The 23,573-nt window shown below is 36.7% G+C and overlaps 1 protein-coding gene across 4 annotated transcripts in view; it reads right to left on the reverse strand.

The window, feature by feature from the left end:
- The window catches only part of Stac (SH3 and cysteine rich domain), a 131,606-nt gene that overhangs the window by 28,905 nt on the left and 79,128 nt on the right, over positions 1-23,573 (reverse strand). For all 4 annotated transcript variants that reach the window (XM_013156509.3, XM_003473473.5, XM_023566567.2 and 1 more), the window contains 4 exons: positions 15,652-15,752; positions 14,058-14,139; positions 13,009-13,124; positions 6,389-6,467 (listed from right to left, as the gene is read on the reverse strand). In XM_013156509.3, coding sequence (XP_013011963.1) covers positions 6,389-6,467; positions 13,009-13,124; positions 14,058-14,139; positions 15,652-15,752 — 378 coding nt within the window. The remainder of the gene's footprint in view (positions 1-6,388; positions 6,468-13,008; positions 13,125-14,057; positions 14,140-15,651; positions 15,753-23,573) is intronic.

Here is a 23,573-nt window from a genome sequence, read left to right on the forward strand (position 1 = left end):
CTGCAAATGCAGCAAGTTATATAACTTATCTGACATAGACCAAAGTCTGAATCCCTAGCTTAAGACTGACTTTGTTATTATGCAATATTTGAAAAAAATATATTATTGGATTCGGTTTACTAAGGTTTCATTTCAGATTCTGCATCTGTATTTAAGAGGGAGACCGGCCAGCGATCCCTTCTTCATCCTTGTTTGGTTTTGAAGTCCGTACTGTAATAGCCTCGTAAACCAAGTCAGAGGACACCGCTGCCCTTCCTCACTGAGGTATCCTGCCTCTCTGAAAGAGCTTATGTAATCTGGAAATTTTCTACCTCTCAAATAGTTGGTAGAGTTGATTTATAAGGATGTATGAGCCAGATGTTTTTATTATGTAAAATTTTAAATATTGATTTGGTTTTTATAAGGTTAAAAACAAATCAAGCTTTCTATTTCTATTTCTTTTGCAATCAGGCTTTAGTCACGTTCTTGGAATCAGCCCTTTTAAAACAGTTTTAAAGTTTATTGGCATGAATTTGGTTATGGTATGCTTTTGTCCTCTTTTAATTGCTGCTGCTCTTCCTTTTTATCATTACCTTTTGCTTTGTTCATATTTTAAAAATCATTAGAGACAAATGTTATTTAACAAATGTATTCAGGATTCATCAGTCTTTGCTAGAAATGAATACTTTTTGCTCTTACCTTTATTACTGTTTTTTGGGTTTATTCAATGTCATTTTGAGACTGCTTAAGAATGGTGTTTAGTTTCTTCTCAGATTTTTTTTATAAAATCATTTTAAAGCTCCAATTCCTTAATCACAATCATGCTATCCCACAAGCTATGATATGTAGTGTTTTGATGTTACTTAGTTTTAAATATGTTCTAATTTTTGTTATGAATTCCTCTTGACACATGAACTTTTAAAAATTGTGTTAAGATTGACCAAATCGGTGATTTTTCTAGATATCATCTGAGTATTATTTCTATCTTATTTATACTGTGGATAGGAAGATGAATGTTAATTATTTGAAATTTATGAAGTTTATTTAATGGTCTATAGATTGATAATTTTTATAGTCATTCCATGTGTTATGAAATAGGTGAAGCCTACAATTCTCAAATGGAGGGTCCTTTTTAAGTCGGTTAGATAAAGATAGTCAAATATGTCACCAAATCCTCTGTATCGATACTGAATCTTTCTGTCTGACTTGCCAATGTGGGAGAGGCATGTTAAAATTTCTTACTATGCAGGAGAATATCAGTTTTTCTAAAAATGTGCTCAACTTCTCGCATTTTTGTCATTTTGAAGGTATGCATCAGACATATGCAAGTTTAGAATCTATAATTTTGGGTGAAATGAACATGATCATGTAATGATGCTTTTTATTTCTAGCAATGCATTATTGTCTTAAAATCCATTTTTCACAATTTAACATAGCTATATAATTTTCCTTTGCTTAATATTTGTCTGGAGTTATTATTTTATTCCTTTTATCTACATGTAAAATGTTTTCTTTTTTTCCTGTATTTTCATTTTTTATTTCTGTGATAATTTTAGAAAGTTCTTTTATTTTCAACTTTTTATATCCTTATATTTTAGATATTTGTTAATTGTATATAGATCACTCAAGAAAATCTAGTCTTAAAACCTTTTTCTTTTATCTAGAGTACTTGGTTGGCTTGCAGTGATTTTGATGACTAATAAATTTGAATTCTTTCTTAAACATTTTATTTTATATTTCCTATTTGTCCTAAATTTTCTATGTTTTTGCTTCTATATTCTTCCTTCTCCCACTCTTTTTTTCCTTATTTCTTTTGAAATGCTTGGCCAATTTTTCCTTCTCATCATTTAATTTTGTTTTCTTTATAGTTTGTAACATTTCCTGTATTTTTTATTCTTGGAGCTTTTATGAAGCATGTGTTAATAAACCTAAGCTGAAATCACACTTTTAAATTCATCCCACATGAGAATCTTTGAACACCCATTTCCTACTTAATATCAGTGTTTTAGATAATGTTTTAGTAATTACTTAATTTTTATGAAGTTAATGTTTGCCTAGATTAACTCTGTGTTTGCCACTTTCTTGTTCATGATTTGCTTCTCAGCAGTTTTGTTGGAGTGCTTTATTTATGAGTTCTCTCAGTCTATTAAAGATAATATGATAGTTTTAGTTTCTACTGTATTTCATAAGAAGTGGTCTGTAATAGCTTTCATTCCTTGTATATAATCTGTCTTTGAATCTGCATTTGATGTTTTCTCTTGTCTTTGAAACTCTGAAGTTTCACCTAAATGCCTCTGTAATCAATTCTGGAAAATTCTTGATCAGTATTCTCACTATCATTCTTTATGTACTTTTTTCTAAGATGCCAATTAGAAACATGTTGGATTTCTTTATTCATCCTCCCTGTCACAAATTCCACTGCTTTTTTTTTTTTTACTAGATATACTCTAATTTCTTTGGTTTTATATTTTAGGATGCTAATTCTCTCTTTAGCTGTGCTATTAAATTCATCGGTTACATTTCTACTTTAAAAAATGTGAGATGTTCTATTTGATTTTTATTCAAATTTTCCCATTTCATTTTGATAGTTTCTTGTTCTTTTGATACATTCAAAGGCTACTCTAATTTTTTGAACATATATGACTATGCAGCGATGTTTATTTGATAAATTTCAACAAATACATTCTCAGAGTTTGATCATAGTATTGTGTGTTCCTGTTCACTGTCACTTATATTTGGTGAACTTCATTGTTATCTTGTAGTTTTTGAAAGTTAATTGTTGGAAGTTTTTGATGCCTGAGTTTAATTCTCTTCTTCTTAGAAGGTTTGCATTTCCTTCTGCTAAAAGCATGATGATCTTATCATTGTTGACACTTTAAATTAAACAGAATTTCATGTTATTGCACTTTGCCTGTACAGGTAGTCTAAGTTAGAACCTAAACAAGCAGACTGTTTTCTTTTTCCTTTCTTTCTCCTTTCCTCCCTCCCTCCCTCCCTCCCTTCATCCCTCTCTCCCTCCTTCTTTTCCACTCCCTCTCTTTGCCCGCCCTTCACTTCCTCCCTCCTGTCTTTCTATCTTACTTGGCTTTTTTTTTCTCTTCTGTTTCTTTGTGAAGTTGAGTTAAAGCTGGCAAAACATACTCTTCTGAAAGTCACTGAATTCTACTAGTGATAGGAAGGGTGACTTTGGAGGCAGCAACATTTTCCCAAAGGCCCCCTTGTCTAACTTACTCTACTGCACAAACCCCAGGTTTTGTCCTCATCGTCCACAATGCTTCAGAGCTGTGCAGAGATAACACTGGCCTTCTCCTGCTTATGTCTCTGGACACTTACTCTATTGTTACTTTTAAATTCTAATGAATTGTCTTATTTTGTTGCCATGCATTCATTATAAATTTCTTTTACATTCTCTTTTCTAAAAGTTCTACGAGTGTTAAAATGGGGGAAAAATTCTCTGAGAATCCAGTCCCCCATACAGCTGGAAAGAGACTCTTCCATGTTTTCAAAGAGGTCTTTACCTGGTATAGAGAATGTGTGTAGTGCACTAACACATCTGTAAGTATTTACATCCACAAGTTAAAAATTGGGAGTGGGGCAAGACCAGGGCACTGGCCTATGGAACCATCAAGATAGCTCCTTGCTTGTTTCCTTCTTTGTTGTTGTTGTTGCTGTTGTTGTATGACGAGATCTTAAGATTTGAGATATAGAAGAAGTGCGTGTTAAAAGCAGAAATAATTTTTCTCAATCTGAGCTTGTTTTTCTTCTTTCTGGGTAAAACTTTCTTGGTTAAATACAAAGTGACTTAATATTAAATTCCATAATATCCTCAAGTAGATGTGATTAACTCAATAATTTTTGAAGAAAATTTCTAAGAATTTATATAACATGTCTTGTTCGCTCTATTTCTCTTCTAGGAAAACTGTGATCACATATAGTCATGCATTTATTGAAGGTAGTCACTATTTGGCATTTTGAAATGAAATGGGAACCCTGGACATTATTTTTCCTTTTGGTTACTACTTTGTTATAAATGAAGCTTCTAGAAGTTAAGCCAAAGGTAAATATCAATAAATATTCCAACTCTGTCTATGACCTATCTATGAATAGTGTTGAAAACAAGTAGAAACACTCTGGCTCAAAATAATTGATAAGTCAGAAAATAGACATTACTTTCTTAACAGTGATGAAACTGGTAGGGATTATATCCTCTTTTAAGGTGGCGTTAGGGACATTCCTCAGTAAATCTGACATAATACTTAACTCAAAGAAATAAAACTTGTATACACTCATCTGTTTGTGAAGGACATAAATGAAACATGTAATGCAGAACTGATTGTAACCAGGATCCGAGCCACTGTTTCTGAAAAACCAAACTCTTGTCATGACCAAGAAGACCCTCAGGAAATTGAATTCCAAGAGCAGAGTGTTTCTTCCATGTTGTTTCTCAAATTGCATGGATAGGGGATTAAAATCAATCAAAGAAAAATATTTTTAAACCAACTGCTGAATAATTAATTTCCTTTGCTTCTAAGGGTATATTGTAAAGAAAACTATTTCTGATCAAAGGAATTGTTCATAAATATATAAAATTTTTAAAACTTTATAGCAAGCTAAATACTTACAACCGAACTCTTTGAATAAAGCAGTGAAATTGCCTCTTACTATACAAGTAATAATCAGAAAATAATCAGCTTTGTGTCTTTGAGTGTATCACTGCACAGCTTACTTTCCTTATCTACATGGCGTGTGCTCTCAGTGTCTGGTGTACTGGAGGGCAGAGAGCTAGAGTAAATGACTTCTGATCCTACTTCTCCAACATTAATGACCATATAAACCATAGACACCTTGCAAGGCCAGGTTCAATAAGTCTGGGTGACCTGAAATTCTGCATTTGTAACAGACTCCACTGGCCACAATTGGTAAGTCTTTAGTCTGCATTTCTGACCATTGATGACACTGTGATAGGTTTGTTAAAAGCAAATATGGTTCATATTGATGATTTCTATGTATAACGCTTTACAATATAAAATCCTTGTAAGGCCAGCTTTAATGATATGAAATTCTCAGAATAAATAGAGCTTAGTTGCTAACTGGATAACAATGGCACTGATAGAGTGACCCAGGATGGCTGAGACAGAGAGTGAATGGTGGGTGTTCGCTGAACATAATTCTAAGAGGCTGCAGTTAGGATTTTCCACAGAATGGATAATGAGACATGAGAAGAAAGCGGAATCAGGTTTGACACAAGACTTTGGCCTAACACATTTGTCAGAGGAAGTTCCCCTTTATTGAGCAGTGAAAACTGTGGGAAGGGCTAGTTTGGGAGGGTGGGTGAGAGAATCACCCTGTGTGTTAGCTTTGTGTTGTCTGTTGTGTATTTAGAATGTGATTGTTCACAGGCTACAGATATCTGAGGTAGCAGACAAACCTAATGCTGGAGATGAAGTTTGAGGGTTATCAAGGTGTGGACAGTAATTATGCTTGTTATCCCATTCAAAAATCACAGCAACCCTATCAACTGGAAAATCTACGTAACATCTCTATAGTTGGCCTGCTGTGGTTGGAGCGTGGATGCACCAAGTCTGCCCCCAAAATACATTTAGCTGAGCAAAATTCAGGCCCTGAATCCTTGCTAGCCTGGGAGCAGCATGAGCACAGGGTTTGTGACTTGTTATTTTGTTGGTGATACTAAATGCTTCCTAATTTTTTGTTGATAAATGAGTAATCGTGAGTGGCTGTTAATGACAAGCAGGATTAGCCAGCCGTAAGGCATCCATAAAGGCCTTGCTGTGTTTTTAACTTGGTCAAAAAAGTGGTTCTTTCTTACCATTAGCATGCAATATTATATATTATAGTTTGCAATTAATAAACATTTCAGAAATTATTTTAACAGGGGCTCTAGTTATTAGAAGATTAAAACACATTGATAACAAATGTTTGGCTGGAATATGTGAATCAGTTTTTGAGAGTCTTATTTGATTTTGTCAGCGAAGGAGCCAAGTGTAAAGATTGTGTTCCCCTCACTGTTAGCACCACGGCAGCCCTTTAACAAACCTGGTTTCAGATACCTCAGTGCACAAAGTAGCTTCTCTGTGGTACGGTTTTCAAATCTAACTTAGGTCAGTGGAGACATAACACACTCACCAAAAGGGCTGAGTGTGATCCCAAAGTTCAGTATGGCTAAGTCCATGCAGTTTGAGAATGCAAAGAACAGATTCAGGGCATTGTCTGAGTAAATCAGTGACACTAATCAGAAGATTGCTCAGTTTCCCTCCAGAATACAAAACACTTGCTCGGGTTGGATGTCAGAGCCAGCGGAGAAGGACAGGGCACTGGACATTGACTTCACCTGCCCACTGACCCCCTGACTAAAATGTTCACATGTGTACCAGGTTGTTCCCTCACTCACCACTGTTGCTGCGTTTCCTTAGGTCATACCCTTCTCCTAGCCCATCGACTTCTTCGGGAACTTCCACGAGATCTGAAGTCTTGGAGGAAAGAAGAAACAGCATGGAATAAGCAGTGTTTTATTACTGAGCCAACTGAGCAGCGATTTTGGTGTTGGAAAAAAAAGGTGAACTTTGCATAACACTTGGGGATCTATGACAGCCTTTTTGTCTGAGGCTAACTGCACATAGGATGTGTGATCCTCTTGGGCATTATTCTTCCTTTCAGGGGTCAGTGGCGGGATCAGGCTCGACCAGGACAGGTGCTCAGTGAGTGCTGAGTGAGAGCCTAACTGCACAGCTGACAGGTAGTGTTCTTCCTGGAGCAGACCGCAAGGGAAAATCAAAACTCCTGCCCATATTTTATCATTTTGAATTTTCAATAACACATTTTTAAACAGGTGAATTTTAAGTATTAATTATAGAGAATAAGGTACACTGTATGAGTTAAATGCAAAATCAATTGTTTTTTATAATTACTCTACTGATTGAAAAATAAGTCATAATCACTCTTCTATTTAGACTACAGAAATACAGTGAATAACAGTAAAACAGTAACAGCACTTAAAATAGCTAATAACTCTTGATTGTTTATTATGAGCTATTTTCAAATACTTATATTACCTCATTTACTCTTTACAATAGTCCTGTGTTAGACTCAGTTTTTTCACAAAGAAATCTGAAACCTAGAATCATAACCACTTGAGGTCCCTCAGCTGATGGGGAACAGAGGTGCAATAGCAAGCCTCAGGCCTTGCTCCAGAGCTTAGGCCCTTAAGCACAGTTTTGTCCAGGGGTGACCTGGCTTCACAGCTCCAGGAGCCTCTAGAGTCTCTACACTGGTCGCATGGAATTGATCACATTAGGGATATTTACACCACGGAATTGGTGAAAGCTACCTTGTCCATCTTGGCAGTTATACATTTACCAGCACAGCACTGATTGCTCCTGTCAAAGGGCAGATTAGATACCTTGGGTCTAACTGGCTTCATGTTCTTCAGAGAGGAATTTAGGAAACTTTGGAGAAAAATGAGGTCTGAAAAAAAAACTCCAGGTATTTATATGTTATGAGGAGGAATGGAACACGTTTGCTGTCCTAGTCAGCTCTAGAGCACATCAGCACCAATCTCCAAGACTGATTTTTGTTAAAGATTAGGTTTAAGATTTTTTTTTTCATTCAGTTTTTCTTTCATGGCACATCAAAAAGAAAAAAAAATAGCACAAACAGCACAGGGTCTCTAACTCACTCATACCATACTCCCTTTAAAGTTCATAATTTTTGCACGAAATTACTCTGCAATTTCATTTATTTAATTTAGTCTTATGAAACTGACGATTATTCATAAGCAAGTAAAGAAGCTCCCAGAATGACTTTTTTAAACATTTGTTTTCTGCTGACCTCTTCAAAACCAGCATGTCTTTTAGATTCTAAGAACATCTGAAAACATATTAAAGAAAACATAACGATTTGGAAACAGTAAAGCAGTGACTTCCAGACCATGTAAAACAAATGTCCATATAGTCCTGAAAGAAAATAACCCTGTGGAATAATGCTTTGCTATGTGGCAATATGCTTGCTTTAGACACCAAATTGCTAAAGAATGACAAGAGGCCTAAGTTCATCATCATTTGACGCTGCAAAATCATTTTAAAGCAAAATCATTTTAAAGTACCCATCAATTGCTTTTTTTTTTTCTTCCTCTGAGGCAAGTTGGATTTTAGGGAGAGTGAAGTGACAGATGTTTAAATACAATTTGATTCGTCTTGTCTTTTTGAAGCTTTCAGAACAATGGCTTCATTAAGAAAACCTCCAATATTCACTGATAGAACAGTGCCCGTGCAACTGGGCAGTGACAAATGACAACTTTGTTGACATTCAGAAAACCATGAGTTTTTTTTGTCTGTCTGTCTTTTTCGCCCTTCAAATTAGTCCACAAGGCCTATGTTGCTAGAAACAAAGCTACATTAGAGAGGAAAGCAGCTGAGCATCCTTCAGTTGTCTTGCTGATCAACTTGATGTGTCTTAGTAGCATGAACCGCAAATGTAGCAGCTGAAATGCCCATTGCTTACTATGGAATATGTCTGAAAATGTCTCCTTGTTGCCAGTTCAGCAAGAACCAGAGGAGCAGACACTTGTTCTTACATGGACAGTTCAGATAATAACCGGGAAGCCTCCATTCTGCTGTTACCTCTGTATTCTGAATTTTCATTTCCCCTTCTGCCAAGGTTGACCACAAAAGCACCTTCTGCAGGAGGAGAAACTCAATGTAAAGATTACATGTAAGACAACTCAGAATGCAGTTAAAGTAGACAAAGATTTCTCTTGCTCTGGCCCATTTTATTTGTGTTTTTTATTGAATTTCTGGGTGATAGCTACAAAAGTCCTGATTTGTAAGGGTACCTGCTCTGAGCTGCAAGATAGCTATATGCAGCTTGTGGAGGAAGCAGCTCATTGGCAGCAAGTACCCTTTTGACTCTCTGAGAAGATGTAATGTGGTTTGTGGGGTTAGGGAGATGGTCAGAATTTTTCAACATCTGTTTCAAGTATCAGATCTAGCCTGCTGATCATTGTAAATACGTGATTCTAAAATATTCCATACCAAGGACCAATGAAAATTATGAACAAGGAAAGAAGAATGTGAGAATAAAAGAGGAGAAAGCTGACTGGAGATGAGTGTCTTGGAAGCAAATATAAGTCCTTAATTTAATTCAGTACTTCTCAAACTTTTATGTATATTAGAATCATTCGGAGGGTTTCACACGAGATTATTGTATTGTCAAAATCAGCTATTATCTATGCTTAAGTGGGAAACCCATATCTGTACTTTTAACATGTTCCCCATTGATATTGTTGTGCTAATCAGTTGATCATACATTGAGAACCACTGATTCGATTTTGTATCAGCTTTAGGTCCTGCTTAGAAATTTAGTGGATCTGATGATTGTGTTCATTTGTTCATTCATTCATTAAACTTTAGTCAGAATATACAAATGGCCAATGCTGTATAGACTAATGGTTCTCAAATTTTGGTAGGTATTGGTGGCACCTGAAGAGGTGATAAAACCCAGAGAAACCAGCCTCATTGAAGTAGGACAGGACCTAGGCCTCTATATTGTTATAAAGTTCTCCACTGAATTCTGGAACTCAGTGAAGTTTGAGAATCACCAGCAAAAGATAATGGAAATAAAATGCGAACAGAGTTCTTGCATTTAAGTAGCTTACTCTAGTCAAGGGGGAACCAGAAAAGAGAAAAATTAAACACAAAAGTGAAAAGTATTAAGCACTATATCGGTGATGGATTAATTAACTGGTTTCAGAGGAGACAGTGAAGAGAGCACCATTCAGAGCACAAAGTTCAGAGGAACAATGTATGGGCACCTGAACAGAGCAGGCTTTTCAGAAAACTAGGAACTGTTCCTGGAGCCCAGGGCATAAGGAATGAAGTGTTGTGTGGATCCCAGAGGACTCTGAGATCAGCCCCAAGAACTTCTCAAGAGCTCACTACATGTCAGGCACTTTGTTAGGCCATATATAAATAAGACAAGGAAGGAAGGAGACCCTGATGGACAGCCTAGTTCAGCAAGTAATCAGAATTCAGTCATGTATAGGCTAGATGAAGGGAATTCTGGAAGCCTTATAGAAAGTGAAACTTGCCTTGCGTGGAAGAGTCTAGGGATTCTTTATTATTTGTGTAAAAATCAAGTTAGCTCTTTTTAAAAAATTCAGTGCTGAAAATAGACTGAACCAAAGGCCTTTGCATGGAGACACATCTGTCTGCCCTTTTCATTTTGAGACAGTCTTGCTGATGTCCAGGATGGGGTCAGTATCTCCAGTTTAGCCTCCCAGAGCTCTGGGGTTATAAGGATGTGCCACCACAGTTGGATCAAGTTGTGTCTTAAAGAATTTCAACTGAATGATGCAACATGTTCAAAATTATGATATCTTTAAGGCTTGTTGAGTTCAGGGGAAAGTGGGCTTTTAGAGTAGCAACATATGAATGCTAAGGATTATGGATATTATCCTTTCAGCAAAGTGACTTTGTGAAATTTTTATTAGGAAAATTGAACAAAGTATTTAAAAGATGGTGCATCTTGAGATACTAAGAGTAAACTCACAAGGAAGAAGGCAGCACAGATGCTCCTTTATAATAATTTGAATGATAGATGATGAGGTTCAGCAGTGCTGATAGAGAGGAAAGATGCTTAGGACAATATTTCCAAGATCCACATCATAGGAGTCCGTCACCAAAGGTGCATTGTGTTCCTTTTAGTATCTTTAGGACTTGTCTGGTGGTTGTGAATAAGACAGGACTGGAAATATCTAAGGGAGTCATCAGTTTAGGGATTCTGAACAAGAGAAATATGAAGATCAACAGGAAGAGCATGCAGAACAAAAAGACCAAGCAAAAGTGGACCCTGGGTTCACCTGAACTGAAGAAGGACAGGTCAGAGGACGGAATAGGCTGAGCAGAATAGAGCAGAACCTTGAGTGGGAAGGAGTTTTCAATAAACCCCGAACATGGGCCTTGTTAAGGGGTGGCTCTGGGAAATGCTCTCCAATGATGTAGTTGCCTTGTTAGTGGATTACATCCTTGTTTAACTTCCTAACTCAGGTCAGGGTTAGGGTTAGGGTTAGGCCTAACCCTAACCCTAAGGAAAGCCCACTGAAACCTAATGAAATAAAACACCAGAAATTCCACTCACAAAGTTTAAATTATGCTAGACACTTTATGTAATTATTATACAATATACACTTTATGTAGGTATTATAGTTATGATACTATTTTATTAATAGTTCCTCACACATATAGCTGTAAAATATTTATATATGGTCATGGGCCATTTACCAGCAGGGGTATGTTCTGAAAAATGCACTGTTGGGTGACTTCATCACTGTGTACAAATCACAGAGTGTACTTACACAAACTCAGATGGCAAAGCCTACTACACACCCGGATTATATGGCATAGCACATTGCTCCTCGGCTATGAACCAGTGTAGAGCACTACTGCACTTTAGGGAATTGTAACACAATGATAAGTGTTCATGTAACTAAACAGAAAAGGTACGGTTAGTTGTGTTGTAATCTTAGGGAATCACCTTGATATATGTGGTTTGTCATTGACTGAAACATTGGTAGATGAAACATGACTTTAATATAAATCCTATCCATGACTTTGTAGATATTTTTATCACCATTTCTATGATTTTTTTCAGCAAAACATTATCATTTGCTTTCAAACTACCAAATGATAATAATGTATCTGGGAACATCACTAGGATTTAGGTATCTTAAAATGTCACAAGTATATCTTTACTGCTTAGAGGCAGAGTTTACTGAAACTATCTTACTATGAAATCCTTCAGAATTCATGCGAAAATTATTATGATATTTTTAACATAGGTGTTACGTTCTTTTAAAAACAAAATAGGATAACAAGTATAAGGAGTATATTTTTAAGAAGTGCTAAAATGCCACTATCATCATCTTTCTTCTTAATTTGTTTGGCCTTCAGAAATGTTTTGAAACCTAAGGGTATGAAGTGTCTTCATGTTTGCTGAATAGAAAAAGAAAATAATTGGCATTAATTTTATATTATAAACCAGTAATGAATAAAATTATTTGGCCTTTTCTTAGAAATCAGTGGAGTGTCTGAAGAACAGAGCTTTAAGTGAGTTTGAAGATGGCTTCTAAGATAACCCCTTGGCATGACTCAGGGACTTGTGAACCTACTTATTCACCTGTCTGACCTGTGCTCCCATTTAATACCTACAGTCTCATGCTGTTGTGTGAACTGATCAGCACCCAGTGAGGGAACTGCTTCAACTCAGCCTCTAAGGAGCCTTCTGGGTGTGGAGGGAGGATGCTCTACTGTTCTTCCCACAATCTCCCCTCTTCACTTGAGAGGAACCCAGCATGGCAGACCATGTGGAGGCTCATCCAGGTCTTGCCTGAAAGCTCATGGTATGCCAGGAGCTGCAGAGATGAAACTGGCAAGTAAATATCCCACCTGACAATGTAAGCTGGAATATCCTTGGCTCTTTGCAGTAGAGATGGTGGCCTACAGCAGGAATAGCAGAATTGTACTACATCCTGAGGTGTTATAGAAATTCTGAACAGGGTAACCACAGATAGGATTATAATAGGCCACAGAGGTGTTTGGGAGGGTGAGTATTCTTGACATCAGTGAAATGAAGTGGTGTGCCTCATCTTATACAGAAAGTTCTGAAAAGCGTGAGAATAACCAAAAGGAGGAGAAAGAGCCAGGACCTCTCTGGTTCTGTCTATCATTAGAGCAGCGTGTTTCCATGTGTCAATTGATGTGCTCTCTAATACTGAATGGAGAGCATGGGAAAAGTCGTGAGGGTGAGAGGAGGATCTCTGAGCAGGAAAGCAAACTGTTCTCTGGGTGCTAGCAACAGAGAGTTTAACTCTGTGGTGTAAAGCACTTTGGGTTTCCCTTTGGAGGCTGCCTGGCTCCCAAAGACCTGTGTGACGCATTTAGGTAGAGTCCTTCACACTGCAGGGCCAGAGGCTAGGACAGCCCAGTATGTAAACGGAAGGAGGAGGAGGACAATTACCGAGGTTCTGTGAGGCGATTCACAGCCACTGCCAGAGCTTCCCTTCTTTGTTCTCTGGGCCAGGGAGGTGCCGAAACGGAGGGCCTCATAGACGGGGTCCACTTTATTGCCACAGGCTGTAACAGAAGAGGAGACCATCTGAGAAAGCTCATGGGAGAGAACCCAGTCAATCACCTACCACCACTCCGGGCTCAACAGAACCTGAGATGGAGGTGCTGTGTTCTGATACTCCTAAGTTATCTGTTTGCCGAATTCCAATTTTATGATTATTCTCAAAGAGGAGTTTTATTTCCTCTGATGAGAAGCTCTGCTCAGCAAGATACAAAGTCTTGAGACATCAAGTTTGTAATAGAAGACAAGTATTTTCAAAAGAATTTGAAGTTATCAGGCCTCACGAATATCTAACTAAAAGTTTTCTAGTTTATGAATGGTTTGAATTCTGTCTCACTAAAAAGGCAAAAATAGGTGTAGTGATCTGCAGAGAAAGATAAAAGGTCGAAGCAAATTGAAAAGATATTGTAATGAAGAAATTAAGTCAGATGCATCTATAAATAGAGGATATTTTTAGGTCCTCATTAAAGAATAATCAATATGCCCTGAGTTCCTACTCAGCATTGGTTTATAACAAATATTTATTTTTACAACAAGTATGAAAAGCATTTGCTGGGTTTCATTTATAGTATCTGATGGGTTGAGTGATTTGTTCAAGTCCACAGTTGATCGGTGGGGGTGCTGGGTTCTGCACCAGGTCTGTGGGCCACCATGTCACCTGCGTTTTCCACTCTGCTGCACAAGGTTGGCAAAGCATTTCAGTAGCCTTTGAGTCTTGGGTACATTTCAAGTTTCATCAGAGAGAGGTTGAAACTTCCTGGGAAATTTGGCCCACCTTATATTTCCTCTCTAGCACACAATTACAATCCACGTAGCCACGTAGCCAGAGTAACAATTACACTGAGATGTCTTTCTGGTTTTACAGTCATTAGAGAACAGTGGTTGCTGCTGACTTTACTGCTCAAAACCCAGCTCCACCCATCAATGTCCCGACTTACCAATAGGCATAACTTCTTTAATGCATCCAAATTGTTCATGGATGAGCAAGGGGGAGCTGTAGTAACGCCGAAACCCCTTTGGCTGATGAGAGAGTGAGAAAGAGAAGGGGCTTATTATCACCCAGGAGATTAAGAAAACTACACCAAAATCCTAAAATTAATCTAACTAGCTCCTTCCTTTAAGATATTGACATCCTCCTGATTCTATATTTCATGACTGGTGGTACTGGGGGTGGATGGATAATACATGGTATTGAACACATTATACTCCATCCATAAAGCAAGCTCCAGACTGTATCCTGCTTCTCTGCCCCCTGCTGTGTTCCAGCCTCCACTGTATGAAGGATCTCCATTGTCTCCCAGGATGCAAATGGACTTCCTTGCATTCTTCCTCCATAGTTAACTGGTGTGGATTATTAAAATCAGGCAAGGCTTGGGCATGGGAAAGCAGACCTTGTGTAAACCTAGCGCAGATCGCGGGCTGGATCCCGAATAATTTGTTTTGCTTTTGAGGTTTTCTTTATGTGACCTCTTATCCATGGTCTTTTCCATGACCTCTGAGAATTGCTATTAGAGAAGGAGGTAGAGAACAGGTGAAGAAGAGTTTGAGACCAGAGGACACTGCAAATTAGAGCAAGTAGATGAACTTTCTAAGAAGCTGGACTCGTTAAATCCTAGTGTTGCAAGAGAATTTGGTGGCCTGGTTTTCACTAGAACCCTAGAATCTTCTCCAGTGTTTCCAGTAACTGTGTCCTCTTGTCTGAACATGATCAGTAGTGATGGGAGGGTGGTAGTGGTAAGAGCACTTCTTAGCTCTAGAACAGATCTGTGATAACATTCTTTCTGAGTGTCACAATGTGGCTGGCACCTATTCATTCTTCTTTTGCCTAGAGCCAGAAAAGATAACACAATTCCTTTTCTATGTGATTTTGGTCTTGCATTTTCAAAAACAATTGTTATGTTCCATCTAATTATTCTATAGAGTAGACATTCTAGGTACAACTCTGTGGCTATCTTTGTTCCAAATACCTTCTACTGTGCTCTCAATTATTTTTGATCAAAGTGTGTGGCGAAAGGACTGGAGTCCATGCTCCTGAGATACAAGGATCAGCCAAGAATGTGCCAAAACAGTCTCAATTTCCCTTAGTTGGGGCAACATGATTCTGTTAAGGTGGTGTAAACTTTTATTCCTCTGTCTTCTTTTGTGAATGTTGGCTGTTGTCCTGTCTTGACACTCACTGAACTGACTGCAAACTAAGTAGTGAGTGACAAACTGCTCTAGTTTGGCTGGTGCTGAGGATGTACCCATGATGCTTGAATTTCACTTTGCAAACCTGAATGGCCCCAGGGTGAGACACTTGTGCTGAAACTTAATGTGGAAGAAGCTGCTCAAGGAACGGATTCTTTTTAATGTAGGGCATTTGCCTGTAGGATCCATACAGCTCCTTGTTGGCTCTATCATTCTGCCAATCAGGAAGCCAAGTGAGCAGACCAAGATTCTGGGTGCCTTCAAGGTTATAGAGAAGGAGTTTGGAGGGAAGTAACTTTATTCAGGTAGGTAGTTCTAGTACTACCTCGTGACATAAGCTCTTACCAGCTTGCCCATACATCGCTGGAGTGCTAGGCCATCTGTGCACTTGTGGTGGATGCTCATCTTACAGGCTTTGCAGCGCAGTCCGTGCTTAGCATTTGTTCCTGTAAGACATATGGCAAACTTTGGTTACGATGCAGACTACTATTTCCTGAAATCACTGAAAAAAAGTCATTGCTTACCAGAGAATTCCTTTCTATGAGTTTTTCATGAAACTTCCAAAATGGAAAGATGTATTATGGTTGTTTATCTTACACTTTAATATTTTTCTACCTTTCATATTAGACTTGGCTTCTCTTCCTTTCTTTTCTGTTCATCACTCCAGAAATCTAAGTCTTGTCTGCTTTCTTTGTTCATTACAAAATGTGCTTTCCTTGCTATTCACATAGGTCACTATTTCTGCTTCTCTGTGTCTCCCTGTATCATACCTGTTTTAACACTACTCCAACTACTCTCTTCCTTTCACGGCATCTGAGTTCTTGAACAAGCTCAAGGATGACTGATAAAGGGGAATTATATAAGATGCTACCCACAAAGACCCCCTGGAGGAGCAAGAGGACTCCAACAACTTAGTCTTTGAAATGCAGATACCAGAATGTGTCCTCATAAAGGGGAACATGAGGTTACAGGTATCCAAATATGACAGCTGACTCAAGACCTAGAATGAGGATAGTCCAAGATGAAAGGTAAATCCCACTCTTTTTTTTGTCATTGTCTCCTTATCTTAGCTGCCCTGTGTCTTCATCTTTTTCTATTCTGTTTTGTTTAGCCCAGTATATACTGACTCAGTGGCCAGCATAATCTTTTAAAATGTGATTGAATAGATTCTCTCTCTTGCTTAAACATTGTTCAGCATTTTCTGTCTATCAAATGTCATAAAAATTGTTCACCATGGCAGTAAGGAATTGTATAATTTGTTTTTATTTATTTATTTTTTATTCTTTTGTTTTTAAAGGAGGTAAAATTAAACATAACAAAACAGCACAAAACCGATCATAAGATAACAATGTAAGAGACACAATTTCAAAGCAAGGCAACCGGAGATCTTCCCTATCATATTGTTTCTCGTTTTCTTCTAAATAGTTGTCCATATCTTTACATACAATGAAGTCATGCGAAACAAAATAGTATAGAACTGGTGAGAACAGGATGATGAAGGCATTTTAGGCCTGTAAGACCAGACAATAAGGAAGTCAACAATGGCTGCCATAAAGTCTCTCATTCTCTTCAAAACAAAACAAAGCAGACTAAAATCCCTCCGAACAAAGGATAATAATATTGCTGGATTTCACACCATGATGCTATGAAATCCACACTGGATACCTTAGTGCCTCTTTTTCTTCAAAGTAGCTGTTCATTTCATCGTGTATTATATTATCGATTCTCATAAACTTTTTAGAAGTTCTATGCATGCATGTGTCTCTACATTTATACCTATCCTTTCTGCATTAGAGGGAAAAACAAAACTAACCAAGACAAAACAAAACAAATTCCTAGAAAAACACAAAATGAAAAAGACACGTAAACAACATTAGCAAAGAGCCCAGAACACTGACAGTATAGACCTTCAAAACAAGGTGGTATGAACATAACTAGGGTTGTTATTTTATAATGATCTTTAAGAGTTACTCAGATCACTATACAATAATATGCACAATTGTTCTAATCCTATGAATGTTAACTATTTTGATCCAAGAACTTATAGAGTTTGTAGCACAATCATCTTAGCTATCCTGTGTGTATATAATTTTAGACATTTTATCTTTTCCCTTCCTTTTTCTTTTTCCTCATTTTCCCTGAGACATTACTTTTTCCAGATTTTAAGCAGATTCTTATCCTTTCACTGTAATCATTGAGTTTTTTGTATCTTATGTACTCTTACCATTTCTTACACTAGGGAGACTATTCGGTATTTACACATGTGAGTTTGATTTATTTTGTTAATGAGTATGGTCTCAAGCTGCGCCCATTTATTTATAAATATCTCAATGTGATCATTCTTTATAGCTGAGTAGTACTCCATTGTATAAAAATACCACATCTTTTTTTTAATCCATTCCTTAGTTGATGGATACTTAGGTTGTTTCCAAGATCTGGCTATTACTAATTGTGCTGCTATAAACATGGGAGCACATGTATCACTGAGGTATGATGTTTTCAGTTCTTCTGGGAATGTGCTTAGAAGTGGGATAGATGGGTCAAATGGGAATTCCAATCTCAGATTTTTAATGAACCTCCAGACTGACTTCCACAGTGGTTGTACCAGTCTGCACTCCCACCAACAGTGCAGGAGAGTTCCTTTTTCCCTGAAGCCTCTCCAGTATTTGTTGTTGGTAGTTTTCTTGATCCTGGTCGTTCTTTCTGGAGTCAGATGGGACCTTAGTGCTGTTTCAATTTGCATTTCTCTAACGACCAATGATGCTGAACATTTTTTCATGTATTTATTTGCCATTTGTATTTCTTCATCTGAGAACTGTGTATTCATCTCAGATGCCCAGAATAACAAAGGCAATTCCAAGCAACAAAGACAAGGCAGGAGGCATCAGAATCCCTTACTTGAAGTTATACTACAGAGCAACTTTAATAAAATCAACATGGTACCAGAATAAAAACAGAACTGAAGATCAATGGAATAGATTAGAAGGTACAACCACTCAGTGAGCTAAGGACTGTGCCTTATTCATTTACTGCTGCATACTTTGCTCTGAGTATGATGTCCAAGAAACATACATTAAATAAATTAATGAATAAATTATTTCGTGGTCAGATATGCAGTGATGCAGTGATAACTGGTTTGAAATAATTCATTGAAACAGATTCATCAACAGTATAGTAATAGTATTCAAGAGCTAAAAAGGAATTTGCAGATAAATCTATATCATTTAATTTTAAAGATGAGAAAGCTTGAAAGTCCATGTGACCAAGTGATTTTCCCCATATAAGAGGATTTATTGCCTAATTTTGCTCTTTTGATGCTTGACCCAAATATTTTTCCCTTTGTTTTGGATTATTTAACCTACATGAAAAAGAAATCTAAAATATAAATAAAAAGCAAAATAAAAGATTTAGGCAATAGGGCAACATTTTTTAAATGGAGAGGGAAATGAGAGATGGAGGAGGGAGGAAAGGGAAAAATATTTTTAAAAGAATCAAATAAAAAATAGAAATAGAGCTTTTTCAAGTGGGAAGAGGTTTGAGTTGGAGGGATGGGAGGGGAAGGGGACAAAAAGAATTAAGATGTATTATGTACATGTACAAATGATAAATATAATAACTATGTACTGCTAGCATGTACTAACAAAAATACAGTAACAAAATAAAATTTAAAAAAAGAAAATGAAGTGGGGCCTAATTATATAATAGAATAAGGAAGTACAGAACCTGAAGTTCATCTGGGAAAACCAACAAGCAGTCCCTTGAGTGGATGAAGAAGCAGAAACCTTTCAGAAGGTATTGCCTGAATGTTTCCTTCAAGAAGCAGTCTGAACATGGAGTACGTCTACTGTTCTAACCGCAGACAGAGAGCTGAAGTAACACATCGCCTTAGATTGTTGGGTATGTATGTTGTTCATAAATACTCGTTGGGAAGTCCCATTTTCTTTTTTAGAATAACCACTTAGCTGAAAGATTTCTGTGCTTTCAAAAGACTAGACTTGAAGTGCAATAACTTATTTTTCATTTTCAAATTAGAGAATGCTGTTTGTGCCTTACCTGGGAAGGCAAGTAAAAATTTCAAAGAAGTTGTTTTGTTGTGTCCTGGACTCTGAAATGATGTAATTGTATATTAAGGTATAGTTTTCTTCAGATCCAAACACAATTATTTTGATTTTTCTTTGATTGTCTGCTTTCATATACTCCATTATTTGGTATAAGTCAGACCACCAGCAATTATTTGGTTTTAGTGTCCTAGTTTCAACTGTGGAATTACAAAAGTGATTGAAGAGGAAACTCATACTTTGAATTTCAGGAACAGTTTGAAGGAATGATTCACACTGCAGCAACAGTATTAGTTTTTGTAGAAAGACATAGCAAAGCAAGCTCTGTGTTTATTACTGGTATCTTCCACCACAAATGCAGGCTGTATGTGTCTCTTAAGCTTGAGAAGAGGGAAAAACTTAGTTTGAAATTTCAATGTGTCTCTGCAATCTGGCTTTTAATGTTTAGGACAACTATTTATATTCTTGGAGTCTCTGCTATCCCATCATCAGTGGGACTAGCCTACTGTCAGGTTTGTTACTAGAGTTATGTTATAGTATTGATGCCTCTTGTATGATGGTTATGTTATAATACACTCATTATAAATTGAAAATATTGTAAATCAAAACTGAATTGAAGTTGGGCATGGTAGCATACGGATGTAATCACAGCTACTGAGGAAGCTGGGGCAGGAGGATCTCTATTGGGAGACTAGCCTATGTAAGTCAGTAAGACAGAGTTTCTCATGTGGTGTGTGTGTGAGCTGGGAGTGTATATCAGTACAGAACAATTCCTTTAGTATACTTAACCTATGCTGTATCATAGCCTAGTGGCTCAATTTACCACCTTGTGGCCTGTAGGTTGGACATGCTTGGCTTGCCTGGGCCATGCTGAAGGAACAAGAACTGTCTTTGGCCACATAGAAATATACTATACAGTTAATGTGTATAGGCAAAAATATTCTTTTCAAAAATATTTTTATTATAACACAGGTATGCCCAACCTACTTAAGAGTACTGGCTATTTGCTGGCATGATGATACTGCTTACTAGGAATTGCAGTTCATTGTTGCTGCTTAGCATCAAAAGGTAGTATTTTGTACAGTATATAGTTAACACTGAAAAATGTAACAATTTGGAACACAACTTTGACTAAATATGTATGGTTTTTGAACCAACATAAGATAGCAAAAAATTAACGAATTGAACCAATGTAGTGTAGAGACTGACCACATTGGCAAAAAAAGTTTGCACAGTCTTAAACACTTGATAAAGCTTGAAGAAACAATGGTAGACTTGTCGCATAAATTTGCCATTTAGTCATACCAAAACCCCACTAAAATTACAGGTAAAGAACTTTTAAAAATGGCCTAAATGTCAAAGATCAAGTTTACTTAGAGGAACAGCAAGAGTAAAAATGAATTTAATATATATTTTGAAGATGGAAAGAAATTAAAGGTACATACGGTAAACAACTTTAGAAAGATAGAAACACTGTATTTCTCAATAGCAGCTTGAAACCTGAAATATCTTGGGACTTTGAAACTTGTCAAATTTCAGAATCTGAAAGAAATAATTTCCAACCAAAACTTGATAGCCAGCCAATGTACTAAACGCATGTGAAGGAACAATGCGGATATTTTCCAATCCTTAGGGTTCTAAACTGTTTTCTTGCCATGCACCTTGTAGTAAAAAAAAAAAAAAAAGACTACTGGATAATGTGCCTTAAAAAATGAGGGATTAAATCAAGGAAACAAAAAAAATCAAGAAACAAAATTTTAAGCTGTACTACATAACAGAACTGACACTGAAGACAGGTAAATGATACTTCTCATGATGACTCTGCAATAGATCTAGATTAGAGCCGCAATACAAAGTAAGGCAATAGACTGAAAAAGCAAACAAAAACAACAACAAATAACAAAACTAAAGCAAAAAGCCCCCCCCCCCTCAAGGACTTAGAAGTTTATTGGTGCTTCCAAGGTTCAAATGTCATAGAAACTATAGACGCATGAAAAATTAAGAAGGTGAAAATGCAACTGCTAGTTTAATAGAAATAAAATGTAAAATACCATCAATACACAATTTGACTTATAAATTAACAATAGTCACATACAAAAATTTGCTATCTACTTAACACAAAATTGTGATAAAATTGTTTGGGAAGACTAGAGCAAAGAAACAAAGTGATTTAGCTAATTTGGGAAAGGTCAAACAAAAGAGGAAAAGAAAAAGATGATGTGGGTGACCGAAGGTTCAATCTTTATCTTTTATAGCAGGAAGCCCACAAACATTTGATTCCTCTGTCATTAATACCAGAAATATAGCATTTAGAAACACCAAAGTAAATGCCAAAAGGAAAAAAAATTAAAGGTTGAAAGCAATTGTCTTCTGGAAGTAAATCCAGGATAAAACCATTTTCCTTGTAGTATTTTCAGTAGATCTGTGTTAGAGCTATTCTCATGTACTACTGTGGCAAAGGGTAAACACAAATGAAACCAGGTCAAGTTGGCACCTTTTTATGATGAGGCTCTTGGCAGAAGGAGATGTAGGAAAAACATGGAGCCAATTCATTACAAAAATCAACAGCTCTTCCTTGAATATTTGAAATTTTTAGATACATCTAAAATAACTTTATGAGCTACAACTGAAAAATTTTAAAAATTTTATCATAATATTCAAAAGGAGTATAGAGTGGATCAATGCAAACTAATCCACACTGCTTAGCTATTACGGAACAGTGCTATTTAGCTACTTTGTGAGTATCATTTACCACGTGGCTAAGTGAGCTGCCCTGGAGTACCAATGTTGAAGTGCTAGAGAACTAAGAAGTATAAACTTCTATGTTGGTTTGAAAAAAAAAATTACTGAAGGGCCAGGGATATAGTGATTTAGTGCTTGCCTGGCAAGCGCAAGGGCGTGAGTTTGATTCCCAGTAAAAAAATAACTGAATTTTTCTCAATGTTGGTGACTAAATCTCTTTTACATTAGATGACATGCTTATATTTTTTTAAAAAGTAGAATGCATTACCTATATATGTTAACAATTGGCCATCTGATTTTGATAAGATTTTGCCATTGGGACATTGCTTAAACATTAGGTTAAATTTCATGTGATTTCAAAGGTAAAGATAAAAAAGAATTAAACAGTGGTTTACAATCCAGATCACTTAACTCCAGAAGTAGTTGAAAATGGGTATAAATAAATTTTTATAAAAAGGAAATGTAATCATAGCATAGCATTTGAATTAATAATGAACAATGATTTTAATTTTATTAATATTTAATTTCTTTCCAGTTTTATAATCATTGAATTATCCTTATAGTTATTTGATAAAGATTAATGTAACTTAGATAATTAAAAACACTCCTCTCTGATTTGGAAAAACTTAAGAAAAATACATGTGTATAAATCTAGTAGTCTACCCTTATCTGTGAAGGATACATTACAATAAACAATAAACATAATTACTGAGACGGATGGTTGGTGCTGTGATAACCAAGATGGCTCTTAAATGACTAACTGGCAGGTACAGAAACTTTGGAAAGTGAAACTCTGGCTAATGGTGGACTATTGTGTATTATAGACATTTCTTAGATTACATGAAATACCTACAAATGATTCATAGGGAATATAGCACAGTCCAAAGATTTTCCAGGCTCCTTATCTTAGTGATTTATCTATTGGATACTGGGAGAGGAGACTATAGGGATATCTAAACCAAGAGTGTTCAGAGTTGAGAGAATGGCCACATCATGAAAGGGTCTCAAAGCCAGAGATATGACAGCAAAAGCAATGGGTATGTTTTCTGGTACTGGAGAAAATTAGTGTTATTCAAGGATTAAGATCTATACAAAGAATAGTAAAGATGATTTAATCAGTATTTAAAAACTAATCCTATCATCCTGAGGAAGTCAGGAGTCACCATCCCAACCCGCTATGGGAAAGTCACTGCTACGTAAGAATGCCCGCTTACTACTGACCTGCCTCCCCATTTGTCCCCAATTTAATCGATTTTACCTGAGCAATTAATCTTATTGGCTAACCATAGTTCTGTTGCACCTCATGCCCATCTGCCTTGTGAGTTTCCAGTTTTCCCCACCTTAACCTATCTCACCCCATGATTTTAGTTTATAAAAGTCCTTAAGAAGACAGAGTCTTTGGAAACCTATGCAGGACCCCTTCTGTCTCTCTCAGACAGAAGCTTTCTTTCTCTCAATAAATATATT

This window comes from Cavia porcellus, unplaced genomic scaffold (genome assembly GCF_034190915.1).
Source record: "Cavia porcellus strain 051 isolate PalLab524CR breed Dunkin Hartley unplaced genomic scaffold, mCavPor4.1 scaffold_13, whole genome shotgun sequence".
NCBI lineage: Eukaryota > Metazoa > Chordata > Mammalia > Rodentia > Caviidae > Cavia > Cavia porcellus.